The 25,737-nt window shown below is 46.7% G+C and overlaps 1 protein-coding gene across 1 annotated transcript in view; it reads left to right on the forward strand.

The window, feature by feature from the left end:
- The window catches only part of ADSL (adenylosuccinate lyase), a 124,168-nt gene extending 98,772 nt beyond the window's left edge, over positions 1-25,396 (forward strand). Inside the window, exons 8-13 of the mRNA XM_063940729.1 lie at positions 7,402-7,471; positions 14,035-14,182; positions 14,854-14,944; positions 15,671-15,760; positions 15,927-16,103; positions 25,256-25,396. Of these exons, the coding sequence (XP_063796799.1) occupies positions 7,402-7,471; positions 14,035-14,182; positions 14,854-14,944; positions 15,671-15,760; positions 15,927-16,103; positions 25,256-25,342 (663 nt within the window). The 3' untranslated portion in view covers positions 25,343-25,396. The remainder of the gene's footprint in view (positions 1-7,401; positions 7,472-14,034; positions 14,183-14,853; positions 14,945-15,670; positions 15,761-15,926; positions 16,104-25,255) is intronic.
- The last annotated feature ends 341 nt before the right edge of the window (positions 25,397-25,737 follow it).

The following is a 25,737-nucleotide window of genomic DNA, read 5'->3' on the forward strand; positions in this document are numbered from 1 at the left end:
CATGACGCTGGGGCTCCCCTAAGGGAGTCCGCATCGGTGGGGGCGCGCCTTCGATTATTCAGCCAGGTCTGGGTTCGGTCAGACGTGGATCCTTGGGCGATGGAAATTATTTCCCAAGGCTACAGGCTGGATTTCGAAGAGGTGCCCCTCGCCGATTTTTCAAGTCGGCCTTACCAGCTTCTCCCCAAGGGAGGGAAGTAGTGTTAGCTGCAATTCAAACGCTTTACCAGCAGCAAGTGATTGTCAAGGTCCCCTTGGCCCAACAGGGAAAAGGGTATTATTCGACCCTGTTTGTGGTTCCGAAGCCGGATGGTTCGATCAGACCCATTTTGAATCTAGAATCCCTGAACCTGTACATGAAAAAAATCAAATTCAAGATGGAATCGCTCCGAGCTGTAATATCCAGCCTAGAAGGGGGGGATTTTATGGTGTCGCTAGACATAAAGGATGCTTACCTTCATGTCCCCATACATCCCTCTCATCAGGAGTACCTGAGATTCGCTGTACAGGACTGTCATTACCAGTTTCAGACGTTGCCGTTTGGGCTTTCCACGGCACCGAGGATTTTCACCAAGGTGATGGCGGAAATGATGGTGCTCCTGCACAAACAAGGAGACACAATTATCTCATACTTGGACGATTTCCTGATAAAGGCGAGATCAAGAGATCAGTTGCTGAAGAACGTGGCGCTCTCCCTGAGAGTGCTCCAACAGCACGGTTGGATTCTAAATCTGCCAAAGTCTCAATTGGTTCCAACGACTCGACTATTGTTCCTAGGCATGATTCTGGACACGGAACGAAAGAAGGTTTTTCTCCCGTCGGAAAAAGCCCAGGATCTCCAGACCATGGTCAGAGACCTGCTAAAGCCAAAAAGTGTCCGTTCATCAATGCACTCGAGTTCTGGGAAAAATGGTGGCAGCCTACGAGGCCATCCCCTTCGGCAGGTTTCATGCAAGGACTTTTCAGTGGGACCTTCTGGATAAGTGGTCCGGGTCCCATCTACAAATACATCGGACGATAACACTGTCCCCCAGGGCCAGAGTATCTCTCCTGTGGTGGCTGCACAGTGCTCACTTTCTAGAGGGTCGCAGGTTCGGCATTCAGGACTGGGTTCTGGTGACCACGGACGCGAGCCTCCGAGGGTGGGGAGCAGTCACACAAGGAAGAAACTTTCAGGGACTGTGTTCAAGCCAGGAGGTTTGTCTGCACATCAACGTCCTGGAATTAAGAGCCATATACAACGGCCTACGACAAGCGGAGGCTCTTCTTCGCGACCTACTAGTTCTGATTCAATCAGACAATGTCACAGCAGTGGCTCATGTGAACCGCCAAGGCGGGACAAGGAGCAGAGTCGCGATGGCGGAGGCCACCAGGATTCTTCGCTGGGCGGAAAATCACGTAAGCGCTCTGTCAGCTGTCTTTATTCCGGGAGTGGACAACTGGGAAGCAGACTTCATCAGCAGACACGATCTCCATCCAGGAGAGTGGGGACTTCATCAAGAAGTTTTTGCAGAGATAACAAGTCTGATAGACATGATGGCGTCACGCCTCAACAAGAAGCTTCGGAGGTATTGTGCCAGGTCCAGGGACCCTCAGGCAGTAGCGGTAGACGCCCTGGTGACACCGTGGGTGTTTCAGTCGGTCTATGTGTTTCCTCCTCTTCCTCTCACCGCAAAAGTTTTGAGGATCATAAGACAATAAAGAGTACAGACAATACTCATTGTTCCAGACTGGCCTCGAACGGCCTGGTACTCAGATCTTCAGGAAATGATCACAGAAGATCCTTGGCCCCTTCCTCTCAGGGAGGACCTGTTGCAGCAGGGGCCCTGCGTGTTCCAAGACTTACCGCGGTTGCGTTTGACGGCATGGCGGTTGAACGCCGAATCCTAGCTGGGAAAGGTATTCCGGAGGAGGTCATCCCTACTCTGATAAAGGCTAGGAAGGAGGTGATGGCGAAACATTATCACCGTATCTGGCGGAAGTATGTCTCTTGGTGTGAAACCAAGAATGCTCCTACGGACGATTTCCATCTGGGCCGTTTTCTCCACTGCCTACAGACAGGAGTGGATATTGGCCTGAAGTTAGGACCGAAATCTGTACTTTAATAGAGCCTATCTATATTCTTTCAGAAGGAATTGGCTTCTCTACCAGAAGTCCAGACTTTTGTAAAGGGAGTGCTGCACATCCAGCCTCCTTTTGTGCCCCCAGTGGCACCCTGGGACCTTAACGTGGTGTTACAGTTCCTTAAATCTCACTGGTTTGAGCCTCTTCAAACGGTTGAATTGAAATTTCTCACCTGGAAGGTTGTCATGTTATTGGCCTTGGCATCTGCAAGGTGTGTGTCAGAATTGGTGGCCTTGTCTCACAAGAGCCCCTACTTGATTTTTCATGTGGATAGAGCGGAATTGAGGACTCGTCCTCAATTTCTGCCTAAGGTGGTGTCTTCATTTCATATGAACCAACCTATTGTGGTGCCTGTGGCTACGAGTGACTTGGAGGACTCCCAAGTCCTTGGATGTAGTCAGGGCCTTAAAAATTTCTGTAGCTAGGACAGCTAGAGTGAGGAAAACAGAAGCCCTGTTTGTCCTGTATGCGGCCGACAAGGTTGGCGCACCTGCTTCTAAGCAGACTATTGCTCGCTGGATCTGTAACACGATTCAGCAGGCTCATTCTACGGCTGGATTGCCGTTACCAAATTCGGTAAAGGCCCATTCCACTAGGAAGGTGGGCTCATCTTGGGTGGCTGCCCGAGGTGTCTCGGCATTACAGCTTTGCCGAGCAGCTCCTTGGTCGGGTTCAAACACTTTTACTAAATTCTACAAGTTTGATACCCTGGCTGACGAGGACCTCGCATTTGCTCAGTCGGTGCTGCAGAGTCATCCGCACTCTCCCGCCAGGTCTGGAGCTTTTGGTATAAACCCCATGGTCCTTACGGAGTCCCCAGCATCATCTAGGCCGTAAGAGAAAATAAGATTTTAAACCTACCGGTAAATCTTTTTCTCCTAGTCCGTAGAGGATACTGGGCGCCCGTCCCAGTGCGGACTACCTCTGCAAGACTTGTATAGAGTTGTTGCTTACATAAGGGTTATGTTACAGTTGGAATCGGTCTTTGACTGATACTGTTTTTTGTTCATACTGTTAACTAGTTATGTGTACTCCAGGTTATATGGTATGATTGGTGTGGGCTGGTATGACTCTTGCCCTTAGGTCAGGGGTGGGGAACCTTTTTTCTACCGAGGGCCATTTGGATATTTATAAAATCCTTCGGGGGCTATACAAGTCTGCCTCCGCGCGCCCAAAAAATGGGTGTGGCCAGTTAAAATGGGACGTGATACACATATGCCCCCAATAGTGCAGTGCCAGATCCACAATTGCCCCCACAGTGCCAGGTATACAGATGCCCCTCACAGTGCCAGGCATACAGATGCCCCCACAGTGCCAGGTATACAGATGCCCCTCACAGTGCCAGGCATACAGATGCCCCCACAGTGCCAGGTATACAAATGCCCCCCACAGTTCCAGGTATACAAATGCCCCCCACAGTGCCAGGTATACAAATGCCCCCACAGTGCCAGGTAAACAAATGCCCCCACAGTGCCAGGTAAACAAATGCCCCCACAGTGCCAGGTATACAAATGCCCCTCAGTGTCAGGTATACAAATGCCCCTCACAGTGCCAGGTATACAGATGTCTCCACAGTGCCAGGTATACAAATGCCCCTCACAGTGCCAGGTATACAAATGCCCCCCACAGTGCCAGGTATACAGATGTCCCCACAGTGCCAGGTATACAGATGTCCCCACAGTGCCAGGTATACAGATGTCCCCACAGTGCCAGGTATACAGATGGTCCCCACAGTGCCAGGTATACAGATGGCCCCCACAGTGCCAGGTATACAGATGGCCCCCACAGTGCCAGCTATACAGATGGCCCCCACAGTGCCAGGTATACAGATGACCCCCACAGTGCCAGGTATACAGATGACACCCCCCCCCCCCCCCCCCCCCCCCCGTCCTTTCGGCGGGTACACGGAGGAGAGCGCGGCTATGTTGGGCGGCGGCGTGTAAGACTTGAAACCAGCCGCCGGTTCGAGAGCCAATCAGAGAGCGCGGACCGGCAGCCGCGGCTCCTGATTGGCTGCCGGTCCGAGAGCTCTGATTGGCTCACGAACCGGCGGCTGGTTTCAAGTCCTACACGCCGCCGCCCGACAATAGCCGCGCTCTCCTCCGTGTGGTGACAGCTGAGACACGCTGCCGCCGGACTGTGTGGCGGCGTGTCTCACTGAGAGGAGCGGGTGGGCCGGACCAAACGGCTTCGCGGGCCTTATACGGCCCGTGGGCCGGAGGTTCCCCACCCCTGCCTTAGGTTAACAAAATCCTTTCCTCATATTGTCCATCTCCTCTGGGCACAGTTCTCTAACTGAGGTCTGGAGGAGGGGCATAGAGGGAGGAGCCAGTGCACACCCATACTAAAAGTTCTTTATAGGTGCCCATGTCTCCTGCGGAGCCCGTCTATACCCCATGGTCCTTACGGAGTCCCCAGCATCCTGTACGGACTAGGAGAAAAAGATTTACCGGTAGGTTTAAAATCTTACTTTTTCATAGACTGAGTGCTCCAAACAAGAGAGTTTCTTTTCCTTCTTTACTTGTAGCTAGTTGTAGTTAGGGGTTGCATTCACCATCTCAGCTGTCAGGATCCTGGCGATCAGGATACAGACGCTGGAATCCTGACAGCCGGTGAAATGCTGGGGAACGCAGTCCCGGCATAACCCACCTATTCCCCCTCGGGTAGTGGTCCACGTCACCCCTGGAGGGGTAGTGGTCCACATCGCCCCCGGTGGCGCTCGCCACCGGGCCCGAAGTGTGGCGGGCCCGAGAGGGGACGCGCTGCTCTCGCTGCCGGGATTCCGGCTGACTGGTTCCTGGCATCGGTCTCCTGACCGCCGGAATCACGTACTGATTCTGTAGTTAGAGGTTTTCGCTGCTTACAATGGGCATTGTAATATGGCATGATGATTGTGAAGTTTTATGCTATTGAGCTGCTGATAACATATTCTAGACAATTTAAAACAGTGATAAAAATTGGTGACAATATAGAAAGTATTATCTTATTAGATCCCTATAAGGAAGGAAATGTGTTTAAAATAAATGATATAGAAGTAGATACTGTAGGATATTTGAATAATCTGAGAGATGGCGATGGGTCCAGTTTCCATAACTTATAATGCTTGTTTAAAAGGCCTACTGATGTTATTTCAGATAGTTGTCTCATTGATTAAATGTCTTAAATTAGCTTGCTATTAAGAACAATGTGTGGCCCCTTCTGAATGTTAGAGGGCCCCAAACTATATCTGGTTCCCTGTCGCTGACCTGAATGCACAGCATTTAAACACACAATGCACAGCATTTAAAATATTTTTTTGTTTTGTCTTTGGTGACTCCTATCTAAAAATATTTACTTCCTGGTCAGTTTCTGAGACTGTCCTTTGCTTTATTTGTTTATGTAGTACATGCCTTCCTGCTGTGATACAAAAGGAAAGACAATGCGGTCCTGCTGAGAATGTGTTATCTCTCTCTTGTTATCTATGGCATGGTGTACAGAAGTTAGGTCAAGCATGCAAGTATTTACAATATATTGCCCAACTAAAGTAAAGGGGGGTACTCACGGAGCGATAATCTAAGCAATCTGACTAGATTGCTTACATTTCAAGCATGATCGCTCTGTGTGTACCCCTCACAGCGATAGCGATGTGCAGCCCCGCGCATCGCTATTGCTGGTGCTAGATTGACCTGTCATGCAGGCCAATCTAGCATGTCGCTTCCTCCCCCCCCCCCGCACACTCAGCACACATCGCGCTGTGCTGAGCGGTGGAAAAGATGTGTGCTGAGTGGTTCGCTCAGCACACATCTCTCCCACATCGGCCCGTGAATACGGGCCTTAAGGGTTGGTACACACTAGGCGATGTGCTCCCTTCCCTGCCTGGGTGGTTGTCGGCAGTGCATGCACACTGAGCGATATATGCAAACAATATCGTTCAGTGACATCACGCCGCGGCCGGGCCGTGCATGCAGTTTTTGGACGACAGTCCAAATTAAGCTGCGTGCATGGCCGACTACGAGGGTTGTTAATGGGCCGGGGCCGCTCATCTTTCGGCAGCATACAACACTAGTCAATATGGTAAATGACGTCGCTCAGGAAGGTGGAAATGAGCGACATTGTTTACTTTATCGGCAAGTGTGTACCCACCTTTACACGCAGCAAGAGGATGAAATATTCTGAGTATCGAGATATGTGTAATGGGGTGCGAGTTCCGTGAACAGGCTTGATCTCTGATAGAACCTGTAATTTAAAGCAGTAATGATTTGAAAGGCCAAACCAGGTATCCTGAGATGTAATAAGCCTGGAGAAGTGATAAAGCAGTGATAAGTGCAAGGTGATAACACACCAGCCAATCATTACGTGTTTGAAAAATGCAGTTAGGAGCTGACGCATTAGAGCCTTCCACTTATCACTTCTTTATCACTTCTCCAGGCTTAATACATCTGCCTTCATTATGGTTCTTTGCAGACCGTCTAATTTTGTAATCTGGTAAAATTATTTAATGGTTATAATTTTATTGGGGCTTTTTCTTCATTTATTTATTTTTTTTATTAATTTTCAGATAGATGTTTTGTTTTTGATTCTTAGCTGAATTTAAGTTTAAGGTAAAGAGTTATAATCCTATGCCACTTTATAGTATCAATATACAGTATTTTTGTATACAGATGTGTCCACATACATTATAGCCTCCTGGCACATTAAGCAGACCTTCCAGTCACATCATGCCGTGGCATAACTTGGTAGCATTGAGCGGGTTTTTGTGCGACTTTTTCAATTAAAATACGTCTTTATTGCATCGTCATGCAAATCGGACGCACAAGCAGCTTATGCTGAATAAATTATATGCGGCATGCCTTTATTATCTGCGTTCTACAGCTATATCTGCATACCAAATGCTATATTATAGTGTTTTCCTAGTAAACACTGTAACGTACTATGTTGTATGCAGATGCACACAGAGTATAGGCATGCTGCATACTTGTATCTGTCATAAGCTGCTTGTGCGTCCTATTCGCACAGCGATGTGAATAAGATGCAGTTTCGGTAAAAAAAAAAAAAAAAAGACACTTGACGCTAATGGAGTTGCCTGGGACTTGTCGGCTCTCTCCCGCCTGGCATCTCCTCCTGCGTGGCATATTGAGGCAAGATGTATGAGGTCACATCTGCAGAATCCACATAGTTAATGATTTATGTGCTTATTCATCTGGAGGTGTAAGAACATGTGCCATCCTATTCCAGGAGCAAGAATGGAGATAATAATGTAAAATGTCCATTTAAAATAAAACCTCTTCTTTTCCATAGATTTGTACTGATATTCGTTTGCTGGCCAATTTGAAAGAGGTCGAGGAGCCATTTGAAAAGGAACAAATTGGTGAGTCCTACTGTAGCTATTGCCCAAAAAATGGTCAACCATTTAAAAAGCATAAAATATGTAAGAAACCCACAAGTGCTAGAAATATCCTTTTCACTATAGAGAATAACCTTTTAAGTTGGTAGATAAAAATCAATATTTTCTTTCTCTTTTTTTTTTTTTGTCTTTTCTTTTATTCTGTTTTTACTGGTCCCGTATTCTAGAGCATCACCAGTGTGACATGGCCCTAATACACACACACACACACACACACACACACACACACTCACTCACTCACTCACTCACTCACTCACACACTCACACACTCTCTCTCACTCACTCACTCACTCATAGTAGCTGCTTTTTCATACTTAACATGTCACTTTACTTGCTATCTTTCACTGGTGAGGTGCCTTGGGGTGGTTTAGTTGGACCGGCCGGTGGGTGTCCTACTCCCTGGACTTGAACCTTTAGAATGTTAAGGACCTACCCGATGATGAGGTATCTGTATGCGTAAGGTAGGCCCTTACCTTTGGCTAAAATTATGCAAAGAACCTCACTTTTAATTGATGCTAAATTTATTATAGTTCTGATTAGTAATGTTTAGAGAGTTCACATGCATTCCCCTTCTTTGTGTGTGGCACTACAAGTCTCAGGATGGCAGCACCTCTTATTTAAACAGGGTGTGCAGTCTAGGCCCTCCCCCAATATATGACCCTAGGTAACTTCAGGTCTTCTATGACTTTGGGAACAGATTTTTGTTGTTGTTGTTGTAGTAGTTTGTTTGTTAGGTAGTGTCTCGAGAGATATCAGAAGCCTCTGAATTAGATGCAAATAAGGACAAATGTCAGTTAGATGCAAATAAGGACAAATTATATTTCAGGATCCTTTGCAAATCCAATTGAGGATCCAGTGGACACATTGGGGGTCATTCCGAGTTGATGGCTCGCTAGCAGTTTTTAGCAGCCGTGCAAACGGATTGTTGCCGCCCACCTGGGAGTGTATTTTCGATTTGCAGAAGTGTGAACGCCTGTGCAGCAGAGCGCCTGCAAAAACATTTTGTGCAGAACAAGACCAGCCCTGGACTTACTCTTCGTGTGCGTTGTTTCTAATGTTGGTGGGATGGCTTTTGACGTCACACACACCCCCTGCGTTCGCCCTGCCACGCCTGTGTTTTCCCCGGCACGCCTGCGTTTTTCCAAACACTCCCTGAAAACGGTCAGTTGATAACCAGAAACGCCCCCTTCCTGTCAATCTTCTTGCGTTGTGCCGTGCGACTGAAAGCTTCGCTAGAACCTGTGCAAAACCACAAAGGACTTTGTACCTGGACGTCACGCGTGCGCATTGCGGTGCATGCGCAGAAATGCAGATTTTTAGCCTGATCGCTGCGCTGTGAACAACGGCAGCTACCGATCAACTCGGAATGACCCCCATTATCCACCTGCTAGCCACATCTGTGTAGTCAAGAGTACTTAAGAGCTCTTGAGAGAATGGAAACATACGATGGGATCAACTGCACATTTCAAATTAAATCGAAGAGTTGCTGAAAATAACACTTGTGGGTTTATTTGGCCCCACTATATTGCAGAACTTTGGAAGAATGTTCACCAGCACTTTTGGATCTGAGACTTATGGGGGGGTGATTCAAATGTTTGAAAAATCAGTTGGGAGTCTGTTTTTTCCTGTCTATTAGATAGGAAAAAACAGACTCCCAACGGACTTTTCAAACATCTGAATCTCCCCCATGGAGTCAAAGGACCCAGTGATATCACTAAGGTTCCTCCAATCTGATTCAGTTATGTAGCCAAATTTAGTAATCTCATTGAGCGGGATGTAATGAAGTCAGAGTTCGGCGACCATGTGGGATGCAGGCCGAACTCTGCCATTTTTTTTTTAAAGGGGCAATCATATACAAGGCTAAACCATGCCTTGTAAATGACTGCTCCTTTAAAAAAAAATGTACGTGTTTGGCCAGCATCCCGCATGGCCGCCAATTTCAGACTTCATTACATCCCAGCGATAGGGGTATATTCAATTCGTGTCGGATCTGCTCCGACGGATAGGATACGACACTGCACTATTCAACTTGCGGGCATTTCTGACAGGTTTTTGCCAGTTTTCGACAATGCCGATCCATCTTTTCTTAAGTTGAAGCGGCAATGTCGAAAATGGGCAAAAAGCATGGAAACGCCTGCAAATTCTACAAAAATCGTGGATCCCCGGCTGATCCGCCGATCCACGTGTTTTCCGACAAGTCGGAAAAACAGCACTAGAATTGAATAGGTCGAATCTGGATTCGACCTAAAAAAGTCAAAGTGCCGTTTTTCCAACTTGTCGGAAATTTCTACACTAATTGAATAGACCCCATAGTGTCCATTAATGGGAGGCTTCCTCTGTTACAAGATGTACACCTGCAAAGTGCACTCTGACCTTCTCTAGATACGTCCTACTGCACAGGGGCCAAGCACCGCATGTATTACTTTCTCATAGGCAATTCACATTCAGAGTAACTTTTTTAAATCTAATGTTTTTTTTTAATCATAATTCATTTTAATTGCATTTTTGCTGCCCTTTAATAAAATCATAAGTTTTACTGTGACTCAGTAATCTAAATATAGATTGGATGGTGCTTACTATGCTCCTCAAGTACCTTATAGCAATAGGCATTTTCTCCTTCTGCTTTGGGGGAACTATAAGATTTGTGTTGGCTTTGTGTAAGATAGAGTAGTGTTAAACTCTTCCTCGCTCCACTTAAGACTCATATAGGTATATGCAATTGCGGTCGAACTCATGAAAATGTCGAAAAACGGGGCATTTTCGACAAAAAAAAACTGTCGAATTGGATTTGACAATGCAATACAGATTCGACTTTTTGCAAATCGACATTTTCAAAATTCGACATGTCTGCAATGGTCAAAATGCGGCTTTTCGACAAAAGTATATTCAATTGAAGAATGTTGATTCGACAACAGTGCTTTTCGACAGTCATTTCGTCAAATTTCAGTCCACCTCATTTTACTGGCGGGATCTAATACAAATTTTTAAAAACATGTTTTTTTTGTGTTTTTTATTTATTGCTAATAGCATATCTATTTTATATTAGAAGGGATTATGTACTTGGTTTGTCTATTAGGAGCCACAAGTATTATTTATATATATTTTAAAAGAATATTTTTTTTTTACTGACTAAAATAATATGGAGAGATCAGAGCATGTTGTTCAGTGGGAAGGGGTGGGAATGGGTTAAAAATCGTGAAAAAAAATACGTGGGGTCCCCCCTCCTAAGCATAACCAGCCTCGGGCTCTTTGAGCCGGTCCTGGTTGTAAAAATAAGGGGGGGGGGGGAATGACAGGGGATCCCCCGTATTTTCACAACCAGCACCGGGCTCTGCGTCCGGTCCTGGTGCAAAAAATACGGGGGACAAAAGACGTAGGGGTCCCTCGTATTTTTCACACCAGCATCGGGCTCCACTAGCTGGAGAGATAATGCCACAGCTGGGGACACTTTTATACCGGTCCCTGCGGCCGTGGCATTAAATCCCCAACTAGTCACCCCTGGCCGGGGTACCCTGGAGGAGTGGGGACCCCTTAAATCAAGCCCCCCCCCCCTCCAGCCACCCAGGGGCCAGGGGTGAAGCCCGAGGCTGTCTCCCCCCCCATCCAAGGGCTGCGGATGGGAGGCTGATAGCCAAGTGACAAAATAAAGAGTATTGATTTTTGTAGCAGAACTACAAGTCCCAGCAAGCCTCCCCCGCAAGATGGTACTTGGAGAACCACAAGTACCAGCATGCGGGGGGAAAACGGGCCCACTGGTACCTGTAGTTCTACTGCAAAAAAAATACCCAAATAAAAACAGTACACAGACACCATGATAGTAAAACTTTATTACATACATGCACGCCGACACACACATACTTACCTATGTTCACACGCCGACTCGGTCCACTTCTCCAAGTAGAATCCACAGGGTACCTAAAAATAAAATTATACTCCCCAAAATCCAGTGTAGATCTGTCTTCTTCTTTTTTGTAATCCACGTACTTGGCAAAAAATAAAACGCAAAACCCGATCCACGCACTGAAAGGGGTCCCATGTTTACACATGGGACCCCTTTCCCCGACTACTGAGACCCCCCGTGACTCCTGTCAAAGAGAGTCGCTTCAGCCAATCAGGGAGCGCCACGTCGTGGCACTCTCCTGATTGGCTGTGTGTGTCTTAGCTGTCAGACGGCGCATAGCACTATGCAGCTCCATTATCTTCAATGGTGGGAACTTTGCGGTCAGCGGTGAGGTTACTCTCGGTCAGCGGCTGGATCCTGGCAACCAGAAGAACCTGCTGAGAGGATGAATATTTTATTTATTTATTTATTTAGTTTTTGTTTTAATGGCTCCAATTGCATTTTTTGAACAGTGGATGAAGAATATGATTATGCATTATTATTCTGCTTTTGTTCATTTGAAAAATACCTCTTATGGCCCCCATACACTTGTGCGATGCCCCGCGACGCAACATCGCGGGGCATCGCACCGGCAGTTCAGGTGAACTGCCAGAGTGATTACCATGCAATAGATCGCATGGTAATCACGTGATGGGCACGTCACTGCCGAGTGCGAGCGGGTGCCCATCGCACATCGCAGTCCGATATATTGCATGTGTTAAAAAAAACACATGCTATCGCACTGCGATGCGAGAAATATTAGGTGCAGCACATACTATAATGAGACGGGACATTCGAGCGGCGTGCACGTGCATCGCGTCTCACGGTACCTTAAATGTGCATACAATCCTTCGATTTCTCTCACGGATGCGGTCGAAATCGAAGGATAGCACCTAATATCTCACAAGTGTATGTGCACCATTACATTTTCCTCTCTTCTGTGTATTTAGGGGGTAATTCGGGTTCACTACGATATGTCGGCGGTCGGGCTCCCGGCGACCAGCATACCGGCGCCGGGAGCCCATCCGCCGGCTTACCGACAGTGTGGCGAGCGCAAATGAGCCCCTTGCGGGCTCGCTGCGCTCGCCACGCTATGGGCTACGCGCGCCACACTATTTTATTCTCCCTCCAGGGGGGTCGTGGACCCCCACGAGGGAGAATAAGTGTCGGTATGCCGGCTGTCGGGATCCCGGCGCCGGTATACTGTGCGCCGGGATCCCGTCAGTCTGCATACTGAAGACCACCCGGTAATTCTGAGTTGATCGCAGCAGCAAGTTTGTTAGCAATTGGGCAAGACCATGTGCACTGCAGGGGGGCAGATATAACATTTGCAGAGAGAGTTAGATTTGGGTGGATTATTTTGTTTCTGTGCAGGGTAAATACTGGCTGCTTTATTTTTACACTGCAATTTAGATTTCAGTTTGAACACACCACACCCAAATCTAACTCTCTCTGCACATGTTAAATCTGCCTCCCCCGCAGTGCACATGGTTTTGCCCAACTGCTAACAAAATTGCTGCTGCGATCAACTCAGAATTAGGCCCTTAGAGTCCTTATTTGATGATCATTTGACTTTTACTTTTCTTAGTATTGTCACAGGTTTTTCTTCCGCATCAGTCTGTTGTATCTGTTTAGTTCTCTTAGGATCTGCGTTACTTGTATAGGTTTTGCAGTGCACTGCAAAAAGGAAAGACCATTGGTAGTCCACATGAACCTATTAAATAGGCCTAGCTGCTTGTATGCAAGTCCTCTCTCGCCTGGGCAGGCCTGTATTTTCATCTGATTGATTTATGCGTTGCTGGCCAGATGTGAAAGTTGTGACATGGTCAGTTGTATACAGCAAAGGTTGTTTCCGTGCCTGGGAAAGGATGTGTTTCAGGAGTTGTTTCTTGTGAGAATGTGTTTAGGGATTTGGGATGTCTGCATCTGTAATGCCTATTTAATCAGAAGGAGAAATATGGGTTTTGTCACATTTCAGCACTAAGGGGGCTATTCTGACCTGAATGCATTCGCACGCAGTGGTTGCATCCAGTGGGGTCTGCGCCAAGAGGGGGGGGGGGGGGGGGTCAAAGCGGTGTTTTGCGTGCAATGTCCAGACATGCAGGTGTCTGGATCGTTTTTGGGTGAATGTTTTATGCTCCAAGAAAAAAAAAAGTGGTGCCGGACTATCTGCCTGTGCAGCCTGGCTCCATTTTTTTTCTCGGCTGGTGCCATTTTTTTCCAGTAAGGCTGCGCAGGCAGGGGTTGACCTCAAATCCATGCTATGAACGCATTGTGGGGCGGTATCAAGCACATGCTGGACAGCCCCCAGCAAGTGAGCAGATGGAGCCTAAGCAAGATCTACATCCATCTCTGAATAACCCTCTAAATCCTTTCCACCAAAGCCCTGGAATGTGTTTGATTGGCAGACAGGTTTCCCTTTATAAGCTTGTTCTTGGTTGGCTCTCTCCTATTTGGGCTGTGTTCTGATTTCTTGCTATAAGAATTAGGTAGAACTTATCTTTAGCTTTTTTTTTTTTTTTTTATCCTTTGGATTTAATGGATGTTTAAAGTCTTAAAATTGTGTGCTGGTTCCGTGCTATAGGACTGTAGTGTTCACCAGAAATTCAGTGCACATCTGTAGTAATATTCTCTGCTCATCTTGCAGGATCTAGTGCAATGCCCTACAAGAGAAATCCCATGCGTTCTGAACGTTGCTGCAGCCTGGCTCGCCACCTCATGACGCTTATTATGAACCCACTACAGACAGCTTCTGTGCAGTGGTTTGAACGCACCCTGGATGACAGTGCCAACAGGTACCAGCATCTCCAGAAACCTAAGAAGGATGGCCACAAAGATAATGACCCCACAACTATCCTTCTTAAGAATAAAAGTTTGTTATGTAGAGATAACAAAAACAATGCGACCTGTACACAAGCCTCCATTCACATCCCGTTAGACCTGCTTCCTGATGCGCAAAGATGTTCGGTACTTTATGCATCTGCAAGACGCATTCTGCGCATGCGTGAACAGGTCCCGCGATGTAGGAAGCAGACCAGCATCAGATTGTCAGTGATTGACAGTCTGATGCCATTTTGGGGTGGCAACGGGCACTGTTTGTGAAAACAGAGGCATGTCGCCGCCGTTTAGGGGGAAGAGAAAAGACCAAGGATGATTCCCTGGCCTCTGAGATGGGCAGCTTGCCCTTCTCCATGGGTTCCGCAAGCTGCCCGATGGAGAGTCAGTGATCATATCCTAGGATGCAGGTCGGTTCACTACTGCAGCAAAAGACGCCTACTTGTAATAGACACATCCTGCTGAATTACCATAGAGAGCTATGAATTAGCCCTGTGCGTATATAGCTAATAGCTTTTACTTTGACTAACTAATATGGGTATCCTTGAACTGTCCCTTTCACTGAGTTATGAGCCTGTTTTGCCATCATGTCTACTAGAGAAGTGTCTGAATATGTTTCTGGTCTCTACAGGCGAGTTTCTTTGGCTGAAGCCTTTCTGACAGCAGACATTGTTCTCAGCACTTTGCAGAATATCTCTGAGGGGCTTGTGGTTTATCCAAAGGTAAAATATTCCACGTTGTGTAGCATCAGTGTGAAACAGGTTTGCTGAAGCATTTACTGTAGTTTGATTTTGTCTTTAGCAATATGCATTCAGTTAATTTACTTAAACGTGTGACCGTGAGCAGATACATTCTTAAGGAGATAGAGGGCGCTAGAGGACCTGTACTTACACAAACACATTTGGATATAAATGAGCAGAACTAACAGTAATGTCTACTGTTTTCCATACAGTATGTGGTGGCAGAACGGTTTTAATTCATCAAATGCAGAACAAAGGGGGAGGACATGTATCACACTTTTCTGAGAGCAAATGTAGAGCTGTTGCCCATAGCAACCGATCAACTTCTTGTTATTTATTCACCGCAGTCTCTAAAACGACAATTAAAAGCTGGTTGTTATGGGCAACGTCTCCCTTTGTATACCTAATGACTCCTCTTTAACCAATATTCACACCAATACTTCTGGGAGTGCTTGACAGACAGACATCACCACTGAATAGATATGCCATACATCATTACCAAGCACCATAGGGTTATCTGTGATATGTACGTGTGGTTAATGGTTTTCTTAATTTCACCCAAACTGTTGCTTTCCCTTTCACCTATACGATTTGACGGGTTGTGGTCCTGACGATCACCATACCGACGTCGGGATGCTGAGTGTCTTCCAATGCTTAATAGAAGTACTCTGAATAAGTTGGGCTGATAACATCCTCTTTCTGGCGCAGGTGATTGAAAGGCGAATCCGCCAGGAGCTTCCCTTCATGGCCACCGAGAACGTGATTATGGCAATGGTGAAGAATGGAGGGAACAGGCAGGTTAGTCGTATCCACGTTGCCTTTTCCTTCCTAACTTTAATCCTGCTCACCGTTCTAATATTTCACCAAAGTTTATGTTCACAGTATTTTTTGTGACCTTTAGAATTGCTCACACAGATACTGTATATAGACGTGACCTTTTCTCTGAATTCTCCTTCTGCATTAGGACTGCCATGAACGGATCCGAGTGCTATCTCAGCAGGCTGCTTCTGTAGTAAAGCAGGAGGGCGGAGACAATGACCTGATCCACAGAATCCGATCTGATCCCTACTTTGCTCCCATACACTCTCAACTGGATCAGCTACTTGACCCTAAATCTTTTATTGGCCGTGCCCCTCAGCAGGTGAGACTAGCCTATCTGCTATATGGTACTAGTATGAGATAGTAAGAGGTTATACCAGATGATGCAGTGTATATGTTCAGCTTGCCATTTGTTATTCTCTACTACCGGTGTGTCCACATAACCTAACCTCAAACCTATTTGGCATGTCACAGGCTTTTTTGACTAAGCGGCGCCATTTGACTGTTTCGTAAAATGCGCTTTAATCTGCATCTTTACGACCATTCCTTTGCAACAAATATACTAATCCTGTGTACTTGGTAAACTATTAGCAAGTGAAGACGTAACATTCAAGAGTAAGTAAGCAGGCATGGGCATTACCTTGACTGAACATCTAAGTCACACGCTATATGGCGCAGTAAGGATAGGTGTATGAGGGGCACAGCTGTATACAGTGTGTAGGCTGCCATGTTGGGCCTGTAAGAAATGAGCTGACCTTGACCTGCTTTTAGCTTACACACCTATTGTTACATTTATTGTACGTCCCTAATCATTATTTTATGTCATGTTTAAAAGGGTGCTTCATTTTTGTTTTCGTTTTTTTTTATCATATGGTGAAAGGTATTTCTTACCAAATAGAGTACAGGGTGTAAATGGGTTGTTATGAAAATACCAGCGGTCGAGAACACGATTGTCAGAATCCCAAAGCTCAGAATGCAGACGGATCACAGTATTTTAACCCTAACCCTTCCGCAGCTGAGTATGGAACTTTTTAAATCTTAATACTCACAATAAACTTAAATTGCGGCCTTGGGCAGAAGTCGTGCAGTTTCCTTGAAGCTGAAATACTACATTAAAAGAAAAATGATCAGATCTGGCAGCTGACCATAACTGCAATTTCTCCTTAATGCTTTATAAAGCGTATTATGCTGTATGGTCACTGAGCCAGAGCCTATAGCATGTGCCTCTGGTTCAGCTCTGTGTCCTCCTGGTGCCAAGTCCTATATGTATATAAGTAAGCAATTGTTTGTCCGTGTATACTCTCCTTCTGTGTCCTAAGATCATCCCCTTTCTTTCCTTTCTGTTTGGTAAAGACATATGACTACTGGCTGATGGTGCTGTTTCCTGCCCTGCCCTGAAACCTGGCAGTCCATCAGAGTGTAATGACTTGTATACTTCCCTCAACCATCCACTCCTACTGTGGCACACCATGCCTTTAGGAGATACTTTCAGTGTCCCGACGGCATCATAGACAGCGCATAGGTCTTTAGCCTATGGGAAAGGAAAGTTGTGGGGCTCCAGTGCATTATATGTACAGTACTTTCCACTTGTGGAAGACAGATTTGTTTCCACCATAGCTCTAGTCAAGGTGCAGACACCAAAACTACTGAGTACCAAGGCTCGGTGCCAGTTGTTTGTGGTCCACCACATGTCCTCATGTAACCAGTGCTATTATGTGATTAACAAGTGCCTCACCACAGACCTTGTTGTTGGCTTTGGCCAAGGGTGCGTTTTTTCTATTATCATTTTTATTTCTCTAACGTCCTAGTGGATGCTGGGGACTCCGAAAGGACCATGGGGAATAGCGGCTCCGCAGGAGACTGGGCACAAAAGTAAAAAGCTTTAGGACTACCTGGTGTGCACTGGCTCCTCCCCCTATGACCCTCCTCCAAGCCTCCGTTAGATTTTTGTGCCCGAACGAGACGGGTGCAGGCTAAGGGGCTCTCCTGAGCTGCTTAGTGTAAAAGTTTAAAGTAGGTTTTTTATTTTCAGTGAGACCTGCTGGCAACAGGCTCACTGCACCGAGGGACTAAGGGGAGAAGAAGCGAACTCACCTGCGTGCAGAGTGGATTGGGCTTCTTAGGCTACTGGACATTAGCTCCAGAGGGACGATCACAGGCCCAGCCATGGATGGGTCCCAGAGCCGCGCCGCCGGCCCCCTTACAGAGCCAGAAGACTGAAGAGGTCCGGAAAATCGGCGGCAGAAGACGTCCTGTCTTCAATAAGGTAGCGCACAGCACCGCAGCTGTGCGCCATTGCTCTCAGCACACTTCACACTCCGGTCACTGAGGGTGCAGGGCGCTGGGGGGGGCGCCCTGAGACGCAATAAAACACCTTTTTTTGGCAAAAAATACATCACATATAGCTCCTGGGCTATATGGATGCATTTAACCCCTGCCAATTTTTCCATAAAAAAGCGGGAGAAAGGCCGCCGAGAAGGGGGCGGAGCCTATCTCCTCAGCACACTGGCGCCATTTTTTCCTCACAGCTCCGTTGGAGGAAGGCTCCCTGACTCTCCCCTGCAGTCCTGCACTACAGAAACAGGGTAAAACAAGAGAGGGGGGGCACTAAATTGGCATATAAATATATACAGCAGCTATATTAGGGAAAAACACTTATATAAGGTTATCCCTATATATATATATAGCGCTCTGGTGTGTGCTGGCAAACTCTCCCTCTGTCTCCCCAAAGGGCTAGTGGGGTCCTGTCCTCTATCAGAGCATTCCCTGTGTGTGTGCTGTGTGTCGGTACGTTGTGTCGACATGTATGAGGAGGAAAATGGTGTGGAGGCGGAGCAATTGCCTGTGTTAGTGATGTGACCCCCTAGGGAGTCGACACCTGACTGGATGGTCTTATGGAAAGAATTACGTGATAGTGTCGGCACTTTACAAAAGACTGTTGACGACATGAGACAGCCGGCAAATCCGTTAATACCTGTACAGGCGTCTCAAACACCGTCAGGGGCTATAAAACGCCCGTTACCTCAGGTCGATACAGACACTGACACGGACACTGACTCCAGTGTCGACGGTGAGGAAACAAACGTATTTTCCAGTAGGGCCACACGTTACATGATCACGGCAATGAAGGAGGTTTTGAACATTTCTGATACTACAAGTACCACAAAAAAGGGTATTATGTGGGGTGTGAAAAAACTACCCGTAGTTTTTCCTGAATCAGATGAATTAAATGAGGTGTGTGATGAAGCGTGGGTTTCCCCCGATAAAAAACTGCTAATTTCTAAAAAATTATTGGCATTATACCCTTTCCCGCCAGAGGTTAGGGCGCGTTGGGAAACACCCCCTAGAGTGGATAAGGCGCTCACACGCTTATCAAAACAAGTGGCGTTACCGTCTCCTGATACGGCCGCCCTCAAGGAACCAGCTGATAGGAAGCTGGAAAATATCCTAAAAAGTATATACACACATACTGGTATTATACTGCGACCAGCAATCGCCTCAGCCTGGATGTGCAGTGCTGGGGTGGCTTGGTCGGATTCCCTGACTGAAAATATTGATACCCTGGACAGGGACAATATATTATTGACTATAGAGCATTTAAAGGATGCATTTCTATATATGCGTGATGCACAGAGGGATATTTGCACTCTGGCATCAAGAGTAAGTGCGATGTCCATTTCTGCCAGAAGAGGGTTATGGACGCGACAGTGGTCAGGTGATGCGGATTCCAAACGGCATATGGAAGTATTGCCGTATAAAGGGGAGGAGTTATTTGGGGTCGGTCTATCGGACCTGGTGGCCACGGCAACGGCTGGGAAATCCACCTTTTTACCCCAAGTCACCTCGCAGCAGAAAAAGATACCGTCCTTTCAGGCTCAGTCCTTTCGTCCCCATAAGGGCAAGCGGGCAAAAGGCCACTCATATCTGCCCCGGGGCAGAGGAAGGGGAAAAAGACTGCAGCAGACAGCCTCTTCCCACGAACAGAAGCCCTCCCCCGCTTCTGCCAAGTCCTCAGCATGATGCTGGGGCCTTACAAGCGGACTCAGACACGGTGGGGGCCAGTCTCAAGAATTTCAGCGCGCAGTGGGCTCACTCGCAAGTGGACCCCTGGATCCTGCAGATAGTATCTCAGGGGTACAAATTGGAATTCGAGACGTCTCCCCCTCGCCGGTTCCTGAAGTCTGCTTTACCAACGTCTCCCCCCGACAGGGAGGCGGTATTGGAAGCCATTCACAAGCTGTATTCCCAGCAAGTGATAATCAAGGTACCCCTCCTACAACAGGGAAAGGGGTATTATTCCACGCTGTTTGTGGTACCGAAGCCGGACGGCTCGGTGAGACCCATTTTAAATCTGAAATCCTTGAACACTTACATAAAAAGGTTCATGTTCAAGATGGAGTCACTCAGAGCAGTGATAGCGAACCTGGAAGAAGAGGACTATATGGTGTCTCTGGACATCAAGGATGCTTACCTCCATGTCCCAATTTGCCCTTCTCACCAAGGGTACCTCAGGTTTGTGGTACAGAACTGTCACTATCAGTTTCAGACGCTGCCGTTTGGATTGTCCACGGCACCCCGGGTCTTTACCAAGGTAATGGCCGAAATGATGATTCTTCTTCGAAGAAAAGGCGTCTTAATTATCCCTTACTTGGACGATCTCCTGATAAGGGCAAGGTCCAGAGAACAGTTAGAGGTCGGAGTAGCACTATCCCAAGTAGTACTACGACAGCACGGATGGATTCTAAATATTCCAAAATCGCAGCTGATTCCGACGACACGTCTGCTGTTCCTAGGAATGATTCTGGACACAGTACAGAAAAAGGTGTTTCTCCCGGAAGAGAAAGCCAGGGAGTTATCCGACCTAGTCAGGAACCTCCTAAGACCAGGCCAAGTGTCAGTACATCAATGCACAAGGGTCCTGGGAAAGATGGTGGCTTCTTACGAAGCGATTCCATTCGGCAGATTCCACGCAAGAACTTTTCAGTGGGATCTGCTGGACAAATGGTCCGGATCGCATCTTCAAATGCATCAGCGGATAACCCTGTCTCCAAGGACAAGGGTGTCTCTCCTGTGGTGGTTACAGAGTGCTCATCTCCTAGAGGGCCGCAGATTCGGCATTCAGGATTGGGTCCTGGTGACCACGGATGCCAGCCTGAGAGGCTGGGGAGCAGTCACACAGGGAAGAAATTTTCAGGGCTTGTGGTCAAGCATGGAAACGTCACTTCACATAAATATCCTGGAACTAAGGGCCATTTACAATGCCCTAAGTCAGGCAAGACATCTGCTTCAGGGTCAGCCGGTGTTGATCCAGTCGGACAACATCACGGCAGTCGCCCACGTAAACAGACAGGGCGGCACAAGAAGCAGGAGGGCAATGACGGAAGTGGCAAGGATTCTTCGCTGGGCGGAAAATCATGTGATAGCACTGTCAGCAGTGTTCATTCCGGGAGTGGACAACTGGGAAGCAGACTTCCTCAGCAGACACGATCTTCACCCGGGGGAGTGGGGACTTCACCCAGAAGTCTTCCACATGATTGTGAACCGTTGGGAAAAACCAAAGGTGGACATGATGGCGTCCCGCCTCAACAAAAAACTGGACAGATATTGCGCCAGGTCAAGGGACCCTCAGGCAATAGCTGTGGACGCTCTGGTAACACCATAGGTGTACCAGTCAGTGTATGTGTTCCCTCCTCTTCCTCTCATACCAAAAGTACTGAGAATCATAAGAAGGAGAGGAGTAAAGACTATACTCGTGGCTCCGGATTGGCCAAGAAGGACTTGGTACCCGGAAATTCAAGAGATGCTCACGGAAGACCAGGGACCATGTCTGTTCCAAGACTTACCGCGGCTGCGTTTGACGGCATGGCGGTTGAACGCCGGATCCTGAAGGAAAAAGGCATTCCGGATGAAGTCATCCCTACCCTGATCAAAGCCAGGAAGGATGTAACCGTACAACATTATCACCGTATTTGGCGTAAATATGTTGCGTGGTGCGAGGCCAGGAAGGCCCCTACAGAGGAATTTCAACTGGGTCGATTCCTGCATTTCCTGCAAACAGGACTGTCTATGGGCCTCAAATTAGGGTCCATTAAGGTTCAAATTTCGGCCCTGTCAATATTCTTCCAAAAAGAACTAGCTTCTGTTCCTGAAGTTCAGACGTTTGTCAAGGGAGTACTGCATATACAGCCTCCTTTTGTGCCTCCAGTGGCACCTTGGGATTGTAGTTTTGGGATTCCTAAAATCACATTGGTTTGAACCACTCACCACTGTGGACTTAAAATATCTCACATGGAAAGTGGTAATGCTGTTAGCCCTGGCTTCAGCCAGGCGTGTCTCAGAATTGGCGGCTTTATCCTATAAAAGCCCTTACCTAATTTTTCATACGGACAGGGCAGAATTGAAGACTCGTCCTCAATTTCTCCCTAAGGTGGTTTCAGCATTTCACTTAAACCAGCCTATTGTGGTGCCTGCGGCTACTAGGGACTTGGAGGATTCCAAGTTGCTGGACGTAGTCAAGGCCCTGAAAATATATGTTTCCAGGACGACTGGAGTCAGAAAATCTGACTCGCTGTTTATCCTGTATGCACCCAACAAGCTGGGTGCTCCTGCTTCTAAGCAGACGATTGCTCGTTGGATTTGTAGTACAATTCAGCTTGCACATTCTGTGGCAGGCCTGCCACAGCCAAAATCTGTAAAAGCCCATTCCACACGGAAAGTGGGCTCATCTTGGGCGGCTGCCCGAGGGGTCTCGGCTTTACAACTTTGCCGAGCAGCTACTTGGTCAGGGGCAAACACGTTTGCTAAATTCTACAAATTTGATACCCTGGCTGAGGAGGACCTGGAGTTCTCTCATTCGGTGCTGCAAAGTCATCCGCACTCTCCCGCCCGTTTGGGAGCTTTGGTATAATCCCCATGGTCCTTTCGGAGTCCCCAGCATCCACTAGGACGTTAGAGAAAATAAGAATTTACTTACCGATAATTCTATTTCTCATAGTCCGTAGTGGATGCTGGGCGCCCATCCCAAGTGCGGATTGTCTGCATTACTTGTACATAGTTATTGTTACAAAAATCGGGTTATTGTTGTTGTGAGCCATCTTTTCAGAGGCTCCTTCTGTTATCATGCTGTTAACTGGGTTCAGATCACAAGTTGTACGGTGTGATTGGTGTGGCTGGTAATGAGTCTTACCCGGGATTCAAAGTCCTTCCTTATTGTGTACGCTCGTCCGGGCACAGTATCCTAACTGAGGCTTGGAGGAGGGTCATAGGGGGAGGAGCCAGTGCACACCAGGTAGTCCTAAAGCTTTTTACTTTTGTGCCCAGTCTCCTGCGGAGCCGCTATTCCCCATGGTCCTTTCGGAGTCCCCAGCATCCACTACGGACTATGAGAAATAGAATTATCGGTAAGTAAATTCTTATTTTTTTATCATCCGTTGTGCTTTATAGTTTATTTCCTCTATCTATTTCGACAGCTGCTTGTGTCTTTGCCTCAATAACAGCCACTGTAGTGGCTGCCGGGCTCCGGGCTGCATGGGAGATCTCGCAGTTTATGTACTCTGTACTTGTGTCCTGCGGAACCCTTGTGGCGCCACTATAAATGAAAGATAATAATAGTAATGAATGCTTATATGAAAAGTGATATTCAACTGCGCTGTGTGTGTATACATATGCTGCTCAGTATATTGTAAAGCATTTATAAGTGAAAAACGAGCGCTATAAAATAAATTACATGAATAAATAAATGTGGCACTAAGAAAAAAATGTAAATAATGTTTAATGTAAATGTTATTTACATTTTTTTCTTAGGTGCCACATTTATTTATTTATTCATGTAATTTATTTCATGGCGCTCGTTTTTCACTTAGTAATGAATGCTTGTGAGATCTCGCGCATGCCCAGTGGAGCTGGCCAGGAGGAGCGACACAGTACATTAGCGCAAGGCTGATGCTCTGTGGGCTTTGACAGAGATCGGCGGAGTGGGAGATTTCTCTCCCCCACTACGGCAGACGATGTTAATACATCTTGGCTCTACTGCTTTCTACTGTGCCTTGGTAAAGAGGCGAAGCAGGAAGAGTAACATGATAATGTGCCACTATAGTACATCTACCTCCAGGCTAGCTGAGGGTATAGGTAACTTTGTGTACAATTTACACCCATTGGGAGTGTTCTTCCCATTGAGAATTCAGATTCTTAGCTGAGAAACCCTTGAGAAAAGCTCTTTTCATTTGCTTTTGTTTTTCCAATAACATTTGAGGGTGCTTGTCATCGTCTTAAATTTATATTTCTAGAAAGACCTGCTGCCAGAGGATAAACATCGCACCTGGATGTGGTGTTAATAGCTTTTCTGTCCCCTCCTATTTGTCACTAGATCTAACCTAGCTTATGTAGCTATGCTCTCCTCAAAGTCTATCTTCTGCTTGTAAATGGTATCACCAAGAAGATGTTCAGACTAAGCTTCTCTGTGCTGCGTGTTTTCATTTTGTAGGAATACATTGCATTATTATTCATCCATTGGGGGACACTGGAGTGCCATGGGGTATAGAATGTGGTTGCAGGAGGCTTGGGCACTTGACTGGCAAAAAGCTCAAGCTCCTTTCCCTCTATAACACATCGCCAGAGGAACCCTCTCCCGGTGATTCTTGCAGTGTGTAGCCAATAGGCTACAACTAGATAATGCCATCTTTAGATGGCAATACATTATATCGCCCATGGGATTGTGGCAGGAGGTGGGAATGGAGGGATCACAGCAGATATTAGAGATATCTGCTGCGGTCCCTCTGTCATACCTTAGGGCACAGGTTCTCAAACTCTGTCCTCAGGACCCCACACAGTGCATGTTTTGCAGGTCTCCTCACAGAATCACAAGTGAAATAATTAGCTCCACCTGCGGACGTTTTAAAATGTGTCAGCGAGTAATTAATACACCTGTGCACCTGCTGGGTGACCTGCATAACATGCACTGTGTGGGGTCCTGAGGGCCGAGTTTGAGAACCACTGCCTTAGGGTGTTATTAAATATTTGCAGTTACCCCCGAAAACTGGTCTTCAGGGAATAAGATGCAAATATTTTTGATAAATGGGCCCCTAAATAAATTGTCCTTTTGTTTAGAGAGAGAGGAAAAAAACCACTTGATATTTCCCAGTTGCTTTGGGAATTTTCCCAGTCCGACCAGTAGCCCCCTCCCAAATAAAGGAAAAACTGATTACTGTATTCTGCTTTAATAATGTACGGCTGACAGTTGCCTGCCATGTATTCTGTGACGCAGTTTGCACCAGTCACCATTTGGGTGACATCAGCCTGCTGGAACGTTTGCCATCACACAGACTCTTAGTACAGACGTTACATACACTAAAGGTGCTTATGGCATTAGGATATAGATATTGGAATCTACCTAGCAAGCTATTGCAAATTGGATAAACCACATTCATTGCGCGTCGCACACTGTTTTCCTGATTGTGTAACTCTTCATCTTGACAGGTGGTGAGGTTTCTGAAGGAGGAGGTGATTCCGCTACTGACTCCCTATCAGAGTAAAATGGATGTGAAGATTGAGTTGGACCTTTGAAGTGTGTCAATAACAAATATTTATTTTGGAAATAAAATAGATTGATTTCAGTGATCCGTGGTCTGGCTGCTACCTGTTACAGAGCTCAATCAAGATAAATGTTTATTTTATTGTTTGGTATTTACCATGTAACATATTATTGACCGATCTGCAGTATATTAAAACCAGTAACATTGTAGCTGTGTAACAATGGTTTTCTGGCTTCCTTCAGAGTGAGAACCTATTTAAATTAGGAGATTATTCAGTAGGATAATAGAATGATTGGATAACTCATGGTTATTATAGTGATAAGCAGTGAACCAGCTGCACGCTGATGTGCTAAGGCTGGAACACCTGCTTGGTGTATTTTCCTAGACGTAGTAGACAATGGAGCTTAGGTCACTGGAAGCTTGTTG

The sequence above is a fragment of the Pseudophryne corroboree genome, chromosome 9 (genome assembly GCF_028390025.1).
Source record: "Pseudophryne corroboree isolate aPseCor3 chromosome 9, aPseCor3.hap2, whole genome shotgun sequence".
NCBI classification, from domain to species: domain Eukaryota; kingdom Metazoa; phylum Chordata; class Amphibia; order Anura; family Myobatrachidae; genus Pseudophryne; species Pseudophryne corroboree.